The sequence below is a fragment of the Centruroides vittatus genome, unplaced genomic scaffold (assembly GCF_030686945.1).
Source record: "Centruroides vittatus isolate TY-2023 unplaced genomic scaffold, ASM3068694v2 contig_1074, whole genome shotgun sequence".
Lineage (NCBI taxonomy): Eukaryota > Metazoa > Arthropoda > Arachnida > Scorpiones > Buthidae > Centruroides > Centruroides vittatus.
This window is the reverse complement of record NW_027120692.1, coordinates 647594-665127: the sequence shown is the minus strand read 5'-3', so window position 1 is coordinate 665127 and position 17534 is coordinate 647594. Positions and strand designations below refer to the sequence as shown.

The 17534-nt window shown below is 28.3% G+C and overlaps 1 protein-coding gene across 1 annotated transcript in view; it reads left to right on the top strand.

The window, feature by feature from the left end:
- Nucleotides 1-1212: 1212 nt before the first annotated feature.
- thoc5 (THO complex 5) overlaps nt 1213-17534 on the top strand; it is a 29217-nt gene continuing 12895 nt past the window's right edge. The window contains exons 1-5 of the mRNA XM_067267980.1: nt 1213-1314; nt 4567-4710; nt 11082-11195; nt 14813-14910; nt 16009-16084. Of these exons, the coding sequence (XP_067124081.1) occupies nt 1237-1314; nt 4567-4710; nt 11082-11195; nt 14813-14910; nt 16009-16084 (510 nt within the window). The 5' untranslated portion in view covers nt 1213-1236. The remainder of the gene's footprint in view (nt 1315-4566; nt 4711-11081; nt 11196-14812; nt 14911-16008; nt 16085-17534) is intronic.

Below are 17534 nucleotides of genomic sequence, written 5' to 3'. Positions count from 1 at the left end.
ACATGCGCACTACAGTGGACGCAGTTTGGTAAGGTATGGCTCAGGCAATCATTAATTGCCTCATTGATTTTATGCTCTGCCGTATAACGGCCTGTGTTTTTTTAAAACTCCACTCTGTGAGCACTAAGAGGGCCTCTTTTGGCAAGCCCATTATGGGTCGGCCAAGCCCGCCAAGTGGTGAGGGACGGAGCCCGACATATCCGGACGGACCATCCCCCGAAAAATTTCTGGGGATTTTTTCGACCCGTCTGGATTTGATCCCGGGTCCCCCAGAGCAGTAGGCTGCCACCTGACCGTTGTCACTTGACAGTAACGAATATGGTCCCCCTGCCCGTTGGGACTATATTTGTTACTGAATAAACCGGTGTCTATTTATTGCATAGCGTATCTTTGTTCTTTTAATCATTTACATACCTATGTCATCTCTACAGTCCTGCAATTTGCACGTGGCTACGTGAATTCTTCGTAATGTTGCGATTTAAATTTTGAGTTGTGTGTGTGTATGTTTATATATATATATATATAATTATATGATTATTTATTTATTTATTTTCAAATAAAATTGAATACAATGTGGCGTGAGATATGCTGCTGTTGCTACATGCAACAATAGTACGATATTCAAAAAAACTAGGAACAATCCTGAATTAAATCATCTGTTTTCTAAACTTTCCACCATGTGGGTTCAAAATAGCTTGCGATAAGAGGATCCTTTTATCGCAAGCTATTATGGATTCGGCTAGGTTCACAATGGGACGATCGTGTGATGAGTGTCAAGGTCGGACATATCAGGATGCCCGCCTCCGAAAATTTCTTTGGGGTTTTCGACTGGTTCAGATTCATTCCCGAGTTTCAAAAAGTTTGTGGAATGGAAATTATTTTAAATATATTAAAAACTGGACGAGTCGGCGATAACTTAGCAAATAACTTTACAAATAGTTTCATATTTATTTATTAATCTCTTATATGTAGCCGAGCACTTAAGGTAATAGATTACCATTCTGGGGGACCCGGAATCGTATTCGGACGGGTCGAAATTTTAGTTTGTTTCATGAATTTTAAAATTAACATATGTTATTTTATAAATAATAATTACATTAGTTCTTTTTTAATATTTTACGTTTGAAAATTAAAATAAAATCTTTTAGTGAATCACGTAAGGGACATTATGGCGTGCATTCAAACGTACTCGTAACAACAGACTGTAGGTGGCGAAGTAGTAGCTTGTAAACGAAAATGGCGACTGCCAGGGAGAAAAAGGTTAAGCGAATTAAGAGTCAAGAAGTTAGCCAAGCTGTTGCAGTAACTAGTAATGTAATTATCATTATTATTTTCATATTAACATTTAAGCCAGAAATAAGTTTAGGTAATTATTTTTAAGCAATACACCAACGTTTTGTCTCTTGATTTTATTTACAATCAAGACATACATGATAGACATTTCCAAAACATACAGAATTTTTGAGCGGTCACTTATGTAAATAAGTATTTACATTTGAATATAACTAATAAATAATACTTCGAAATTTCAATTAACAGCACTTTACTTAGTTTCTAAGTGCTGGTCTGTTTTGGCACTGACCCTTCTGGCATTTGCCAGAACTGTTATGGCCAATTCATTCTTGTGATAAACTTTTACCCATTTAATAATGCTTGCATTCAACATGAAATTATATAATATAACTGTGAAAGACTGAAATTAGAGAATCTCAATATTCTCCAATGAATGTTGACATATACCAAATATGTTGGTGAAAGACTTAATATTAGTTATATTATTATACATTTGAACCATCACTGGTATATGTCGACAAGCACAGATAAGCTCCAGTGGAGGTTGAAATGACAAGCCGCGAGAAGACATGGCCAGAGAGAAGCGACAAAATGCCAAATTCTTTGTTCTCTCTCGCCAAATCCTCTGCTGCGATAGAGGTCACATGCCATCTATTTGTTATATACCGTTGAACAGTGCTGTTTGTCAGTCTTATGCAAGGTTTGCTGGTGCGTGCAATGTTTGATTAATTTTTATTTTTTTATTTGATTCTCTAATTTATATTGAATGGCTACTGAACCAATAGTGAACTGTGATCCTTTTTTTTGAAAAGTTATGTGCATTAATTGCGAGTAAACAAGAAGACAATTGTTTTTATTTTTTTCAAGAAAAGTATTTAGTCTAAAATACTTTCTGAAGTGATTTCTGCTAAAACTAAGTGCAGTAGACTTTTGGATTACAATTAAAACGTTTTGACATTTTAAAAATTAATGATGAAGAGAAGTTAACTATGCCATTAAAACCAGGAGAAATGAATATACAGTATTATTTACCAATAATGAATTGTTCAGTATACTATCCAAAACTCACATCAGAATAAGCCATGGAGGAAGAACACCCATGCTTAAAGAATTGCAAGTTAAATACAAAAGTGTTACATATGAAATTGTAATGTTGTATTTAAATTTATGTAAACAATGTGAAATGAAACATAGTGCACCTGAAAATGGTATTGTTGTGAAACCAATGGTCAGTTCGGAGTTAAACTGAAGATGTCAAGTTGATCTGATAGACTTGCAGTCCTACAGGGATGGTGATTACAAGTTCATAATGGTATATCAAAACTATTTAACAAAGTTTGTCCAGTTACGACCTTTAAAAATTAAGACAGCTGAAGAAGTAGTGTATCACCTTCTTCAAATATTTTTAACATTTGGTACCCCAGCTATATTGCATTCAGATAATGGTAGGGAATTCAGTAATCCAGTCATATCTGAACTATGTGCTATGTGGAAAGATGTTAAGATAGTTCACGGAAAGCTTTGTTATAGTCAAACACAAGGCTCAGTTGAAAGGGCCAATCAGGCTATACAGAATATGTTAACTGCATGGATGAATGATAATGATACAAATAAATAATCAGATGATTTGTCCTTTGTTCAATTTGTCAAGAACACAACATACGATGAAGGAATACGCCAAAGTCCCTTTGAAGCCCTGTTTGGTATTAAATTGAAAAGAGGCTTAGCATCGTCATCTTTGCCTGGCGAGCAAATTGCAAATATTAAAACCGAAGAACAGTTTGAAGAAATTGTTAATACTTTTGAAGAAAATTTGAGCAGTGACCATACTGAAAACCATATTCCAAAGAAAAATATTGAAGGAGAGCTGCAACCTACCACATCTTCATATCAAGCACTGACTGAACAACACGAGTTTATATCTATAAAAAGAGTGGCCGTGAAAGAGAATCTTCTACTGCAAGCAATAAAAATGTTAGAAACCTCAAAAAGAAAATTTCCTTTTGCTCAAATTGGTTATATCATACGAATACAAGTCCCTGATGTCGACCATGGTCGTACAGATGCCCAAAATGTTTTAGTGGTTGTTGTTGGAATAGAAGACTCCGACTTTTATAAATTAGCAAACAAAAATGGTACCCTCAAACAACTTTATACCCGTAATCTGTTCATAATTTGTAAAGAAAAGTTACTTTCTACAGACGAGATTTCGTCTCAAGAAATGTCGCTGAGAAAAGCAGTTGCAACTAATTCGAGAAGTGGAGGACAAGGCTATACACACTGTAATTGCAAAAAGAAGTGTTCCACAACTAAATGCAGTCATAAAAGCAAGGGACTGTTGTGCAATTCAAAGTGTCATAACAGTTTAAGTAGTTGCAATAAATAAGATTGTATAGGTTATATTAATTTAAATAGATGTACTAAATATAGTATTAAAACATTTTAATGATCTGTATATACATATTTATGCATAGTTCTTTTTGACTTGCTTGTCTAATTTTTACAGAATTATTCAGATTAGTTGGGTTACGTATAAATAACCCAACTAATATGAATAATACTGTGTAAAAATTAGTTTGGATTAGCAATTGTGTATTGGATGTAATTTTTTATCCAAATGATTAAAGATATTAATAATCACTTATGTAAAAATTTGCATTATAATAAATGAAGTTATATAAAAAGTAACTCTAACTATGGGAAGATGTTATTGTTGAAGGAGCTATAAATTTTATTTTGTTACTAATGTTTGATTGTATATATTCATTTTACAAGAAAATGTGTAAGAAACATTATTTTTAAATACTATTGGATTATATTATTGATAGATTCTATAGGATTTTTTATTTTTAATAATTTAAAGTAAGCTATTTATACATATTTGTCTTTAATGTTCAGATGATGAAAGGACAGTAAAATTTGACCACAATAAATTTATGGATTATTTAATTATATAATTATTTTGTTCCATTTTTTCAGAATAAAATTTCTTTTAATATTTTAAAATTAATATTTAAAATTTTTGATATTTATTACTATTATTAATTTCTTGATTAAGATTGTATTTAAATTAAAGTTATTCAGTTATATTTTTCTTTTCAAATATCTAATTATAAATATTTTTAGTTTTAATTTTTACATAAAGTTTTTTAAGTTTTATTTCTTAAATAAATCAACTTGATTTATTTTTATCAAAAATTAACTGGATAAAAAATTAAATAGACTTTTATTGGATCAAAGACAGTTAATTATGTTTATTGAATAATTTTTCAGATTGCTGATTGTTTTCTATTAGAAGAAGATGAATCCCAGAAAAGAGAAGCTGATAAAGATTATGTCCTTTTTAAGAAAACATGTGATGAAATTAGAGAACACATGAAAGAAATTTTGAGATTAAAAGAAGAAAAAAAAAGTGATGTAAGAAAATCAATATCTTATTAAAACAAAAACATTTATCTTCTGATTCTATTTGATCTATATTATTTTAGTAACTATATGAGAGTAATTCAAAAAGTGAACATAATTTTATTATTACTTGTACTATACAAGTTGATGCAAATTAAACAATTTGTCTTTTAACTTAGCTCTCATTGCTATTACACACTTGTTTTAGTTTAGTGGTGCTGAAACTTATGGATTCTATCATAATAAAAGTTTTTCAACTTGGCATGTTGCCAGTTATGCACTGCTACTTTTATCTCTTCATCACTGCAAATCTGTGACTACATAGTGCTTCTTTTAATGGTCCAAACAAGAGATTTGGCTTCCACGGAGTGTTGATGTGCTCCATGGCAAGAAAAGTTGGTGGTTGTCCACTCATCTTGTCTGTCATGTTTGTTCTTCCAGACTTGAACCATTTGATCCATACATAAACTTTTCTGAGACATGCAGCTGTTTCCATACTGTGCTAACATTCTTCAGTGCTTTTCTATAGGTTTTATACCCTTTATCTACAAAAAGTGTATTATAGAATGTTGTTCTTGCAATATGCAACTGACAAGTGGTGCATCTATCTTTTCAAGGCAATGATTGGAATGACAATGACTTGCCACATATTTACCATATTTACTCACATATAAGACAAGGTTTTTATTCATTTTTCACTGCTTCAAAAACCTAGGTCATCCTATATGTGCGAGCGAAGGACACTCTGCGTTTTTGCAATAATTTTTGTAAACCATGTATCCACATTTTCTACTAGATTCTCACCTTCTGGTGTGTAAAAACAAAAGTATTTTATCTGTGTTGTTTGAGTTGTTCTTGTGTGTTGTCAGGAGTAATGATGAATAGCAATAGGAAAAGCAAAGCTTTTGAATTGAATTCCAAAATTACACAGGAGCCCAATATAAGTTTTAATTCATTCCCATGTGAAAACAGATGATTATTTGGAAATCAGAATTCAGAGAAACTCATAAGTGTGATCGATGAAGAGTGAATTTGCCTGTTAAGAATTAGCAAAAAAAAGGTTCCCGATTGTCCAGCTTCACATGAACAAATTATGTTGTCGATTTTACAAGATTTTTCTTTGAAGTTTAAAACGCTATTAATTTTTGCGGACAATGTGTGCATTTACGTGCATTTGATATTTTATTTATGATTAAACGAAATAAAATTAGAATTGTATTAATAAATCTAATTTTCTTTAGTTTGATCTTTAAAGTCGCTCCTCGTCCTATATGCGAGATTGTCTTACATGCAAGTAAATATGGTATACTCATTGCATTCAGTTTACTGCTCCTAATAAAGTAAATATAATTTTAAAATTATATATATTATATTTACTTAATTACTGCAACAATGATATAGTGCAAAATAGATGCGCCATTACTGCGACAGGTAGCACTTGCCTGCATGGAATAGTGTTTTGCCCCTGTACATCATACTTTGCCTGTTAGCAATAGAGCCGTGCCAGTTGTGTATCTAACTCCATTTGGGGTAAAATTTTTTGAATTGAAATTTTTTGACTTTTGGTTTCCATTGGAAATTTGGATATAGTTAATTGGGACCCCCTGTCCCTAAGCTTTCCACATCTGGTCTCAGCATTCATCTATTCAACTCTGTTTTCAAGGTTAGGGATAGACAAAAGATGGATGACAGTGAATTTATAGGTTGAGAATTTTTTAAAAATGCCCAATAAGTACTCTCCAGTAACCAAGTGGATAAGACCACCAAACTCCAGTAGTTGGTCGTGGATTTGTACATCACCAATAGAGCCCAGAAAACTGCATGGACACATGCAGTTTTCTGGGGGTTTTCTTCACGTTAGTAACATCTAAATAGGAGACAGCTTTACATAAGTCTTCCTAAGATGCATTCTTCTTGGGAGATCGCTCATATGTTGCTTTGCCACAACCAAATAAACCAAATCAATTCTAATAATTTTTCTATAAACACAATATTTTTGTGGAAATACTTGACTACCATGAAACCTGGACACTTCGCCCCTCCCCTGATTTCATTTTTCCTTATTAATTCAAACCCATTGCCCCAAACTTCTTTCACAGTACTGCTTAAAGATGTTCTAACGTTCAGCTAAATTAATGTAGTGCAATGATTTTAAGGCACAAAGCATAGATGTTTATTTTTCATATTTATTATCACAGTGAGATTGCTTCATCCAAAATTTCCTGTAGTTGTAGTCTGTGTAATGTGCACTTTATTCACATGTTGAGTCTTACTGTCAAATCTGCTTCCACTATGCTTATGCCAGAATTTTTAAAAGTTTCCTTTATTTAGATGTTTTTGCTGAGCTTTACTTTTTCAATCTGGTTTCACCAGTGGTTTTTTATGGTATCACATAAAGGCAATTATTCTTACATTTTTACAGAATTTTTTTTATTTAAACAAGTCTTATATGGAGTCTTTCAGATGTTAAGGTTAGCAACTTCGATCACATGCAGGGCCACCACAAACTATCCAACATGAATCACTTTTCAAATATTAATAGTAGACTGGTATTAATTAGTAGTCCTTGACCATCCTCACTTCCAGAAGGAAGTCAATGACTACTTTTGGTTGAATTAACTTCAACCTACTTCTGCAACAGTCCCTTCTTCCTATTGGACCCATTGGTATGGTGGCATTCGAATATGAAAATTGCATAATATGAGATTACTGGCCAGCACAAAATATGTTTTAAGTGGTTTTTCCAGGGTGTCGAGTTTAAACATTTGCTCTATTTTTGCAAAATTTGATTTGTTGGTAGATTACCATTTGATATTCAGCTATGAATGAAACAGTTTATTACAGCTAACATTAGAAAAAAATATGATACCTTAAAAATTTAATATATAATATTTTCAATTGCTGTCTACCTGACCAATGAAGTTGTGCCATTTCTTACCATCCGAGTATTGCGATAAACATGACAATGGTATGCTGAAATAACCAAACTCTTTATATGGTTTTCGTTTTAATGTTTGTTATATTGTAGTATTTGATTTGTATAACTACAAAGATTATCTTACGTAAGGGTTTGTCACATCGAATGAGCAATCTAACACATTTTAAATTAAATGTTCTTTATTCTACTATTGAACACAGTTTAAGGTAATTTTTAAAATGTGTTAGATTGGTCACTTAGTGTGATAAACTCTTACATATGATATCATTTGTAGTTATATAAATCAAATACTATAATATAATATAATAGAAGGGTTAGAAGTATGAAATAATCTTTGTTTTTATCTTTTTGCCCAGACAATGTCGGGCTTATATGCTAGTATTTTATAAAATGCAATATAGAAGACAGATTTCCAAAATATTTTATGAATGTTGATTGTTAATGGATTAGTTTTAATTTTTAACCAATCAGAGGAAATATTTAGCTGGTTGATTGTGCAGTTAAAACCAACTTGGAGAGAATGATGTATTTTAAATTTGTAATCAATCACATTAGTAATAAAACTGAATAATAAGGAGAACAAAATGTTATTGTGCTACTTTCATAAAAGTATGACCTGAGATTTCATTTGATTTTTGTGATATAAATTATATCATTTGATAAATATTAGGATTGATAAGATATAACATTGTTATTATTAAAAAAAAAAAACCTTTTTAAAAAAGATTTTTAATGGAACAGATATGAATTTTAAAGATATAATATCTTAAGAATCTTAATAAATCAGTTGAATTTTATATAGCAGTATTTTCCAATTTTTTTCTTTATGGGGACCAAATATTATTCACGACAAAATTCCACAGACCAAATCAAAGAAAAGTAGTGAGATAAAATAGTTGACACATTTTTTGCTTTAATAAATCAAAATATTCATTTGAATTAATACAAAAATTTTAAAATCAAGTGATAGTCAAACAAAATACAAATATCTATATATTAAGAAATCAAATTAATGAAATATTTGACATTTTTTAAAAATGTTTTTGGGGGATAAAATATTCTGAAAATCTAATTCAAATTTAGTTATGCTTAGAATTAAAACATTTTTAAAATGTACATCACAGAATAAATTTTAATGTTTAGATTTAATATATTCCATGTTAGAAAATGTTGATTCGTTTCTGAACAGAAAAATAAAAATTTCTTATCTATTACAGATTTTCTACACATTTTCGTATTTTATATCTGGCAGCATAGAACTTACCTATTTGTAGTGTGAAAGAAACTACTTTATCAGCATGTTATATTTTTGATCAAGGTTCTAGAATTCATATTATATATATATATATATATATATATATATATATAATTAAAAATAATTACCAATCCAATAGTGTAATTAGCTTATTTGCTTTCTGATTATAAATAATAATTATATATTCAAAATATTTTAAAATATTGTGTGACTTTGATAAAAAAAAAATACTTTGCAGGTTGGCAATTATTGTTACAGTAGACCCCTATAACACGGTAGAAAAGTTCCATGCTATATCAATCCGTGTTGTACGAGTCACTTAAATACATGAGTCAATCACAGCCCGGCACACGGGCTGTGATTGACTCATGTATTTAAGTGACTCGTACAACACGGATTGATATAGCATGGAACTTTTCTACCGTGTTATAGGGGGTCTACTGTATTTAGTAGCATTAATTTTTATATCATTAAATTAATTCATAGATTTGATTGTTGATTTGTTATGTAGATTATAAAGAATTAAAAGTAGCCATTTGGTTTATTAATTTTTATTAATGATTTAATAAGTATTGTTGAGATAATCTTAATATATTTAAATTCTCACAAATAGTGTGAAGTATGTGATGATGATAAATCTAAACATAAATATTGTTTATAATAATCAAATCATCAATAAAACAGGTGTTTAATATAAAAAAATACATAGAAAGATATTTTAGCTTTTCTGTATTTTTTTAATTAATATGTAAATTCGTCAGCCAATTTAAAATAAATAAATAAACTGTTATTTATTTATTTTTTATATTGCTTTTCTAGATGCATGCAAAGAATGTTGATGGTTTTGCTTTGATGGTATGAAATAAATTGCCAACTATGTGATATTATTTCATCAGTTTGATACTTCATATAAAGTTTTAATTAAAAAAAATAATAAACTAAATTATTAGAGAAAAAAATTCTTATAGAAAACATGAAAAATATATGCATTTAGCTCAAAACCCTAGTTAGCCTAGTAATGTTAAACAAGTTCTAATATTCCAAACTATTCACTTGATTTATTAGGATATATTTTATAATATATAAACATTAAAATTAAAATCGTAATACATTTAATATTAAAAATATATAAAAATTTAAAAATAAATAAAGTTTCTGATCTTATTAAATCATTTTGATTTGTGAATAGCAAGTAATTGTTTTAATAAACTAAAAGTGTATAGACACAAGTTTTGTGAACAGATATTTAACAAATAATCCATCAGGTTGAGCACAACTTTTATTAATTTATTTTCATTTAGAATGACAGAAGCAATTTAATTTAATTTTTGTAGATATAAATATAATAATCATGAACCAGATGAAATTTTTAGTGGAGCCGGTGTTGGCTTAAAAGTGATATTAAATTAAATTTATCTAATTTAGTTTTATTTATCTAATCTAAATTTATCTAATAGAGTTTATTAAATTATCAATTTAATAAACTCCAAAACAACCCCTACATTTTTCTTCATATAGTAAACCTAAATAAATATGTAACTTGCTTACGATTGTGTTTCTAATTTACATTTTAAGCTTTGATATTTACCAGGGGAAAAAGTAGCTGGATCATGGCTACTCAGCTTCCCTGATTCCAGAGCCCCTGATAATAGTTATCAGAATATTTGATGTACTTAATTTGATAGTTTTATATTATATAATAAATTATAATTTTTAAAATATATGTACTAATACAAAATGAATTTTTTAATTTAGTTTTTATATACAGCAGAAATAAAAATAGGGATTTTACATTTTATAGTAGAATGGTTAAAAATAGATTTATTCACCTCTATTTTTGATCATACATATTTAACCTCGATATATCATTCTTTTATTTATCACCACCCTTGTAAAGTCTAACTAAATACTTGTGAACAAATCTTCCCACAAATGATAAACAGAAAATCTGTGTATCAATAAATGCATTATTTTCCAATGCAAATGACATCATATCGCAACTTCAAACTCTCAAAACTCAAACTTTTGTGTAGAACCCATTACTATACTTAATTATTACTTGAAACACTTTGATTGAACACTACATTTGATTTAGTGTGAAAATCAGAGGTGAATAAACGATGGTGCTAAATTAAATTTAGAAATATATTTATTTATTGAATTATTTTAATGATATATTTTGTAATTTAGACAGATGAATTTGAAGAACACCGTGTGAACACCTGCATGCTTTTTCTTGTATTAAAAAAATTAAATCGTCTTGATAAACACAGATGCAAGAGAGTTCGGGAATCTGTGAGTGAGGTAAAAAATTTCAATTTCATTATGGGCATTATTTTTAAACTCTTATTTTTATAAAGTATAATATTTTTATAAATATTGTATATTATAGTTTTAAAAATTTAATAGTTTTGAATTTTATTTTAAAATTATTTCATTATATAATACTGTTAGTAATATACAAATTTTTTAAAAGTTTCTAGAACCACTCTTTTGTTGTGCTGGTATTTGTAAATAACATAATCCCAGATTTATTAATATGTATTTTCTCCCTGTTTAAATACACTAGCACTATTTATTCAATAGATAAGCTAATTACAATAACTTATAGCATAGTATTGTTTTGACATATATAAATAAATAAATTGAAGCAATAAACCAATATCAAATTTTTATTATACAAAGATATCATATGCATTATTTAAAGAAATAATGTATATATTAAATATTTTGAATGATAATTATCAAATTTTTAAACTAAAACAGAAAAACTAGACTGAAGTGAATTTTTAGTGTTTTCTTCTTGATAATATTTAGAAACAGTAACCTTTTATTCCATCTTAAATTTTTATTACTGAAGATTAATATAATAAAGTATAATTTCAAGTAGAGTCAGATCCATTTAATATTTTCTAAAAATATTTAATAGAAACAAAATATTTTAAAATAAACATATAAATAACTGTAATAATTAGGTATTGTTATGATTTTCTTTTAAGTTTTAATCATGTTTTTAAATACAATAAAACCTTTGTAAACCGAATTACAAAGTACCAAATTATTTTTCTGTTTTGGCAGATTTTTGTTATGAACAAGTTTTAGTATTTTTTTTCCATTATCGTCATCTTTAAACTATACCAGATAAATTTCACACAGTTACATTCATTATTTTGTAGTGGAATCACTTTTATGTACTTCAAAAATGTTAATACTAAACTTAATTCAAATTAATCCAAAGTGATTCCTACTAAAGAGGGAGTAATTGAATGAAATAACTGAGAACTATTTGATTGCAAAAAGTTCTTGTTATCATCATAAACTTGTACTGGGTAATCAAATACTTTTCAGATGCAATTCTTATGAGCTCAGAAGACAAAAAACTACTCTGCCATTGGATAACTAATTGCATTACAGAAATGCAGAAATCAAATTATTCTGGGATCTTGTTTGCCAAGAAATTTTAATACTCTAATTATTTATATCAATCTGTAATTAACAGCATGTTAGTCAACTTTTTTTCAAATACTCAGAACTAGCTAGTTACTAACTACTTTGTACAAGATAAACTGACAACCCTATGTTACCTTATTCTCACTATTTTTATGAATTATATTTATTACTTGTTTTTAAGAACTCTATTCTTGAAAACTCATTTATTTTTGAAAATATTCTATTTCGTCCCTGGTTAATTCCGATAAAGACACATATTAACAAAGACCTTGTCACAACCATCACTGCTCTGACAAGATTCAAAATCATTCTCAGAATACAGTTTCTTATGTATTGTAATGGCCATTATACCATGAGGTGATTTTACTTATTTGTCTACCAAGTGAAATCTTAATTTTCTGCATTATCCAGATTAAGTTAATTTTTCATACTCAAAAAGCTCTCTTGCTTCCACATTAGACAGGTTTCCAGCTTATAGTAAAACTCAACATAACAAATTGCTCCATTTCAAAATCTACCTAAATTTTTCCATTTAGGTAGATTTTTAGACAGGTTTTACTGTATTACAAAGATTCTTTATTCTCAATCAGTGAAAGAATTGATTTTATTATACAGAGTATTTCAAAAGATGTACTACATCTTTAACAAGTCACAAATATTAAATGGTTTAAGATATTCCTAAAACTTCTTACTGCATATAAAAGAGTAATACAAAAAGTTTTTCTTTATTCAATAAACTTCTATATGTGCATCACATATTTGGTGGCTTATAATACTAGATTAAAACAATGAAGGTATTTCATACAGGTTTATCTTCTGGCTTTAACCCTGTAGCAGTTGAATTTTGTATTGGTGAAGCTATAAACATTCATATAAGTCACTATGAATTGTTTTACAGTATATAATAATCTTAACTGCTGGGATATCTTATTAGCACACTTTCATGGCAAATTCAAAAATAGTTCTGAACATTCTTGACATTTATATTCTTCCTGTATTGATCAATATGATAAAATGATGATTCTAATTTTCATAAAATTGGAGTCATCTATGAATTTAGGAAAACATGATTCCATGAAACAATTTTTATGTTATTTTAAAGTTGTGGCATATCTTTTGGATCATCCTATACATAAATTTTTTCTGAAATAATCTCATTAAATGAATGATTATAGATTCATAGTTGTTTGCTATATTTTATTTAAAGCTATTGAATTATTTTGGTTTTATTTAAATTCACATTAAAAAGACAGATTAAAAACCATATTGAGTTTAGGATGTATTTAAAATGATTTTATATGTGATATTTTTCTTTTTGCTTACTATATGTTTAATATCAATAACAAGTCTTCATTTAACATCTTTGAAAAAAGATAAAGTACATTTGTAATCATTTACAATTATTATTGTTTGAATGTTCTTTATAAATAGTAAAATTGAATCTAAGAGGTGGAAAACAAATGCTAGAAGTTGCAAACATAATCCAATATTAACTGAATTATATCTTGTGTATATTATTTAGTCTTCAGTAAAAGTGGCTTTGTTATATGTTGTTTTCATTAACCTATTGCTTATGTTAAGTGAGGACTTGCTGTATATATCAACTGTAAAGCAATGAAAAATCAATTAGCTTCAAATTATTATTATTATTTTAATATACAGTAGAGCATCGATTATCCGACTTAATTGGGGACTGGGGTTGGTCGGATAACTGAAAAGTCGGATAACCGAAAAGTATGAAAAAATACATTATTAGTACAGTGTATTAGACTTGGTTTAAATACTAGCCTCCCTTTCATGGTCGAGCCAGTGCTGCCAGCTAAAACATGCAAAAATTTAACAAAAATAATATTAAAGTAGCCAAGACAACCAAATATTGTAGCACCACATCACTAGCAGACATTTGAATTTGCCGACTAGAACGCAGTCGGTTAACTAATAAGTTGGTTAATTGGGAGTCGGATAATCGATGCTCTACTGTATTATAAAATTCATATAGAACTCAACAAAGTATTCATTAATCATTGATGATAATGAAATTAGTAATAATCTCAAAAGTTATATTTTTCTCAATTATTTCGCACTGTTATTTTCCAGAAGCATAACTTAAAATGATCAAATTATCAAAATTTATAAGAAGCAGATATCAGATGATGAATCGAAAAGAATCATCATTTGATACTCTTTCCAGTTGAGTTAAAAATGATCAGGAACTCTTGAATCAAGTTAAGTATTAGGAAATTTTAGCAACATGGAAGCACAAAGTAATTTTTATGTATACTGTGTATTTGGTAGATGAGTCTACCTTATGTTTCAAATAATTAAATTTATATGACCCTAGTACAGAATTTGAAATTTTCTTTGCATCTAAACTTTTAGAAATAATCTTTTTTAATCTAATGAAATTTTTTTATTAAATATATATAAATTGTTTTTATGGAGATTGTAATTATATTTAATATTAAATTTAGGTTAAACAGAAAGTAGATAATTTTCATCTTCAACTTCAGAACCTTCAATATGAAGTTATGCATCTTCAAAAAGAAGTCACTAAATGCTTGGAATTCAGGTTTGTTTCTTCAAATTTTAAAACGACAAATATTTCTCATTTACAAATGTTTGGTAGAAGAAACTACCCTATTGTTTTATAATTTTTCATATTTAATGTAAACCCATTTTAGATTTTGTTCAAGTGAACAATCACAGTTGAACTTCTTTATACATGTTCTATTGAATCGTATAAAATGTTAATATTCTAGACAAAAATTTCATCATAGAAATGTTTTTCATTAATTAACAGAATTAAAGTTAGCTAGATCATAAACTGCCAATAATTTTTTAAATTTTTTCATCCAGTTATACAAGCTATTTTCTTGATTTTGTTCTCGTTATAAAGTCATTGTACAATGACCCAAATCAACATATGAATAAAGATGATTTTAATAGTCTTTAATTCGTATATATCAGTTTTAATAAATTTGTACTAAAATTTAGTAAATTCTAAATACAATCAAAATTCTTATAATGATCATAACTACTGTTTGCTTTTTTTTCTAGCAATATATATAAAATTTTTTGTATTTGCGGATTGATTAAATATCATATACAGTAGAGCATCGTTTATCCGAAAGCCAGTTAACTGAAATGTCAGTTATCTGAAAGCTTTCCAGTTGGACTGGAAAGCTTTCAGATTGTCGTGCTGAATCGAACGTTTTTGATACTAGATTAACTTCTAAAGTATAATTTTTTTGTTTTTATATTTTTCAATATATTTATTTTGTTTGTACAAAATAAATAAATAATTTTTAACGATACAATAGCATCGATTATTATTATAAAAATTTTCATTAGGTTTAAAATCGACAAAAATTCAACACGAAACGACACGCAATGGAGTAAAATTCAACACGAAGCAACATGCAATGGAAAAAAATTTGAACATCGGATAGGTTAATATATTTTTTCGTACATAATCGGTTATCCGAAAAAATCAGTGAACCGAACAACCCCAGTCCCCAATTGATTCGGATAAACGACGCTCTACTGTAATTGTAATCATACTATATATTAAACTATTAAGGAAATCATAATCTAGACTTTTTAAATCTTTATTCTTTTAGTTAGAAATATAATTAATTCATATGTTTTAATTAATTTAAAATAATAGATCAAAAGATGAAGAAATTGAATTAGTACCCGTTGAAGAATTTTATAAAGAAGCACCAGCAAAAATATCAAGGCCTGTATGTAAATATTTTCTATCTCTTACCCATATTTAAAATTAAATTGGTATTTAAGTTCAAAAAATATATTTATGTAATAAAGACACTTTAAAAATTAGTAATACAGTAAAATCTGTCTATGCCACCCACGGTTCCTTCAAAAGTAGTCTTTTAGACAGGTGGTCGTCCAGTACAGGTAGTGCTGTAATACTGTATTTCTGTATGTATTTTGTGCACTTTTTAGCCATTTCTACTAAGCAAAACTCGAGGTGAGCAAAAATAAGCAAATTTTTTCATTGATAGAACTATATTGGTATTGTAAAACTTTTATATTTTATTTTATTCTTATCGGATGACTTGATTTACAGGAGTCGTCGTGATTTTATGAGACAGATTTAATACCAATATTTTAAAGATTAATACGGTACTCGCATTTTCTCAATTATAATGCAACAGTCACAATATTTTATACCCTAAAGAAAATACCGTAGGTCTATGGTAAAATAAATTTTGTTTTCCCACAGTTAAACTTTGCCGCTAATTGCTGTTGTGGTAAACCATTTTCACTTTCTCTGATAACTTTAACATGATCTTCTAATGACAGCCCTCCATTTCTTTCGTTGTTCAGACAATTTTGAACAAACTGAAATGAATTTATTTTGTTGCTAGACTAATTCATTAACACCTGCACCTAATTTCAAGGGTGGGAGAAGTGCCCGAGATGGGTTTGAACAAGAGTTTAAACCAGATATATTTGCGGAAGTGATCACTTATTACAGTTGCTGTATGTTGTTTTGGACCAAAAATTGATGCCCGTGGTCGCGTTACACAGGTGGTTGTTTAATACGGGTAACTTATATGAAGACTATGTATAAACTTATTCCTTGCAGAAATTTTTGCCCATTTTGACAGGTGCCCATTGAATGCAGGTGGTTGCCTAAGCAGTTTTCACTGTATATAATTTTATTCATTTTATGGATTATTTTGATAAATTTGGTATGAATATTTTATGAAAACTTTCTAAAATTTGATTTTTTGGATTAATATTTCTATATATAAAATATTGAATGGTTGCACTTCCATAATATAAAAGAATGTTAAATATGAGATAAGTATAAACACACAATATTATTTCTAATTAGTGTTTATAAACAAAATAAGGTGCATAATCATAATTAATCAAATATAATATAAACTGATATTTTTTAGAAGAAATTCTATGTAACCTTTAATTCTCAAATTTTATAAATGTTTCTTAATACATTATAAAAGCAGATTTCTATTTCTATTAGTAAAGTATTAAGAGATGCTTATAAAATTGGAGAATTAAATGCAAAAAACATAAGGTGTGGGTCTGTGTACGTACATACCTTTGATCCAACATTATATTCCTGAAATGTTCAGGATATAAACTTGGATACTATATCTTAGAAATGAAAATAATTAAAAAGTGGCAAAATTTTTATATTCA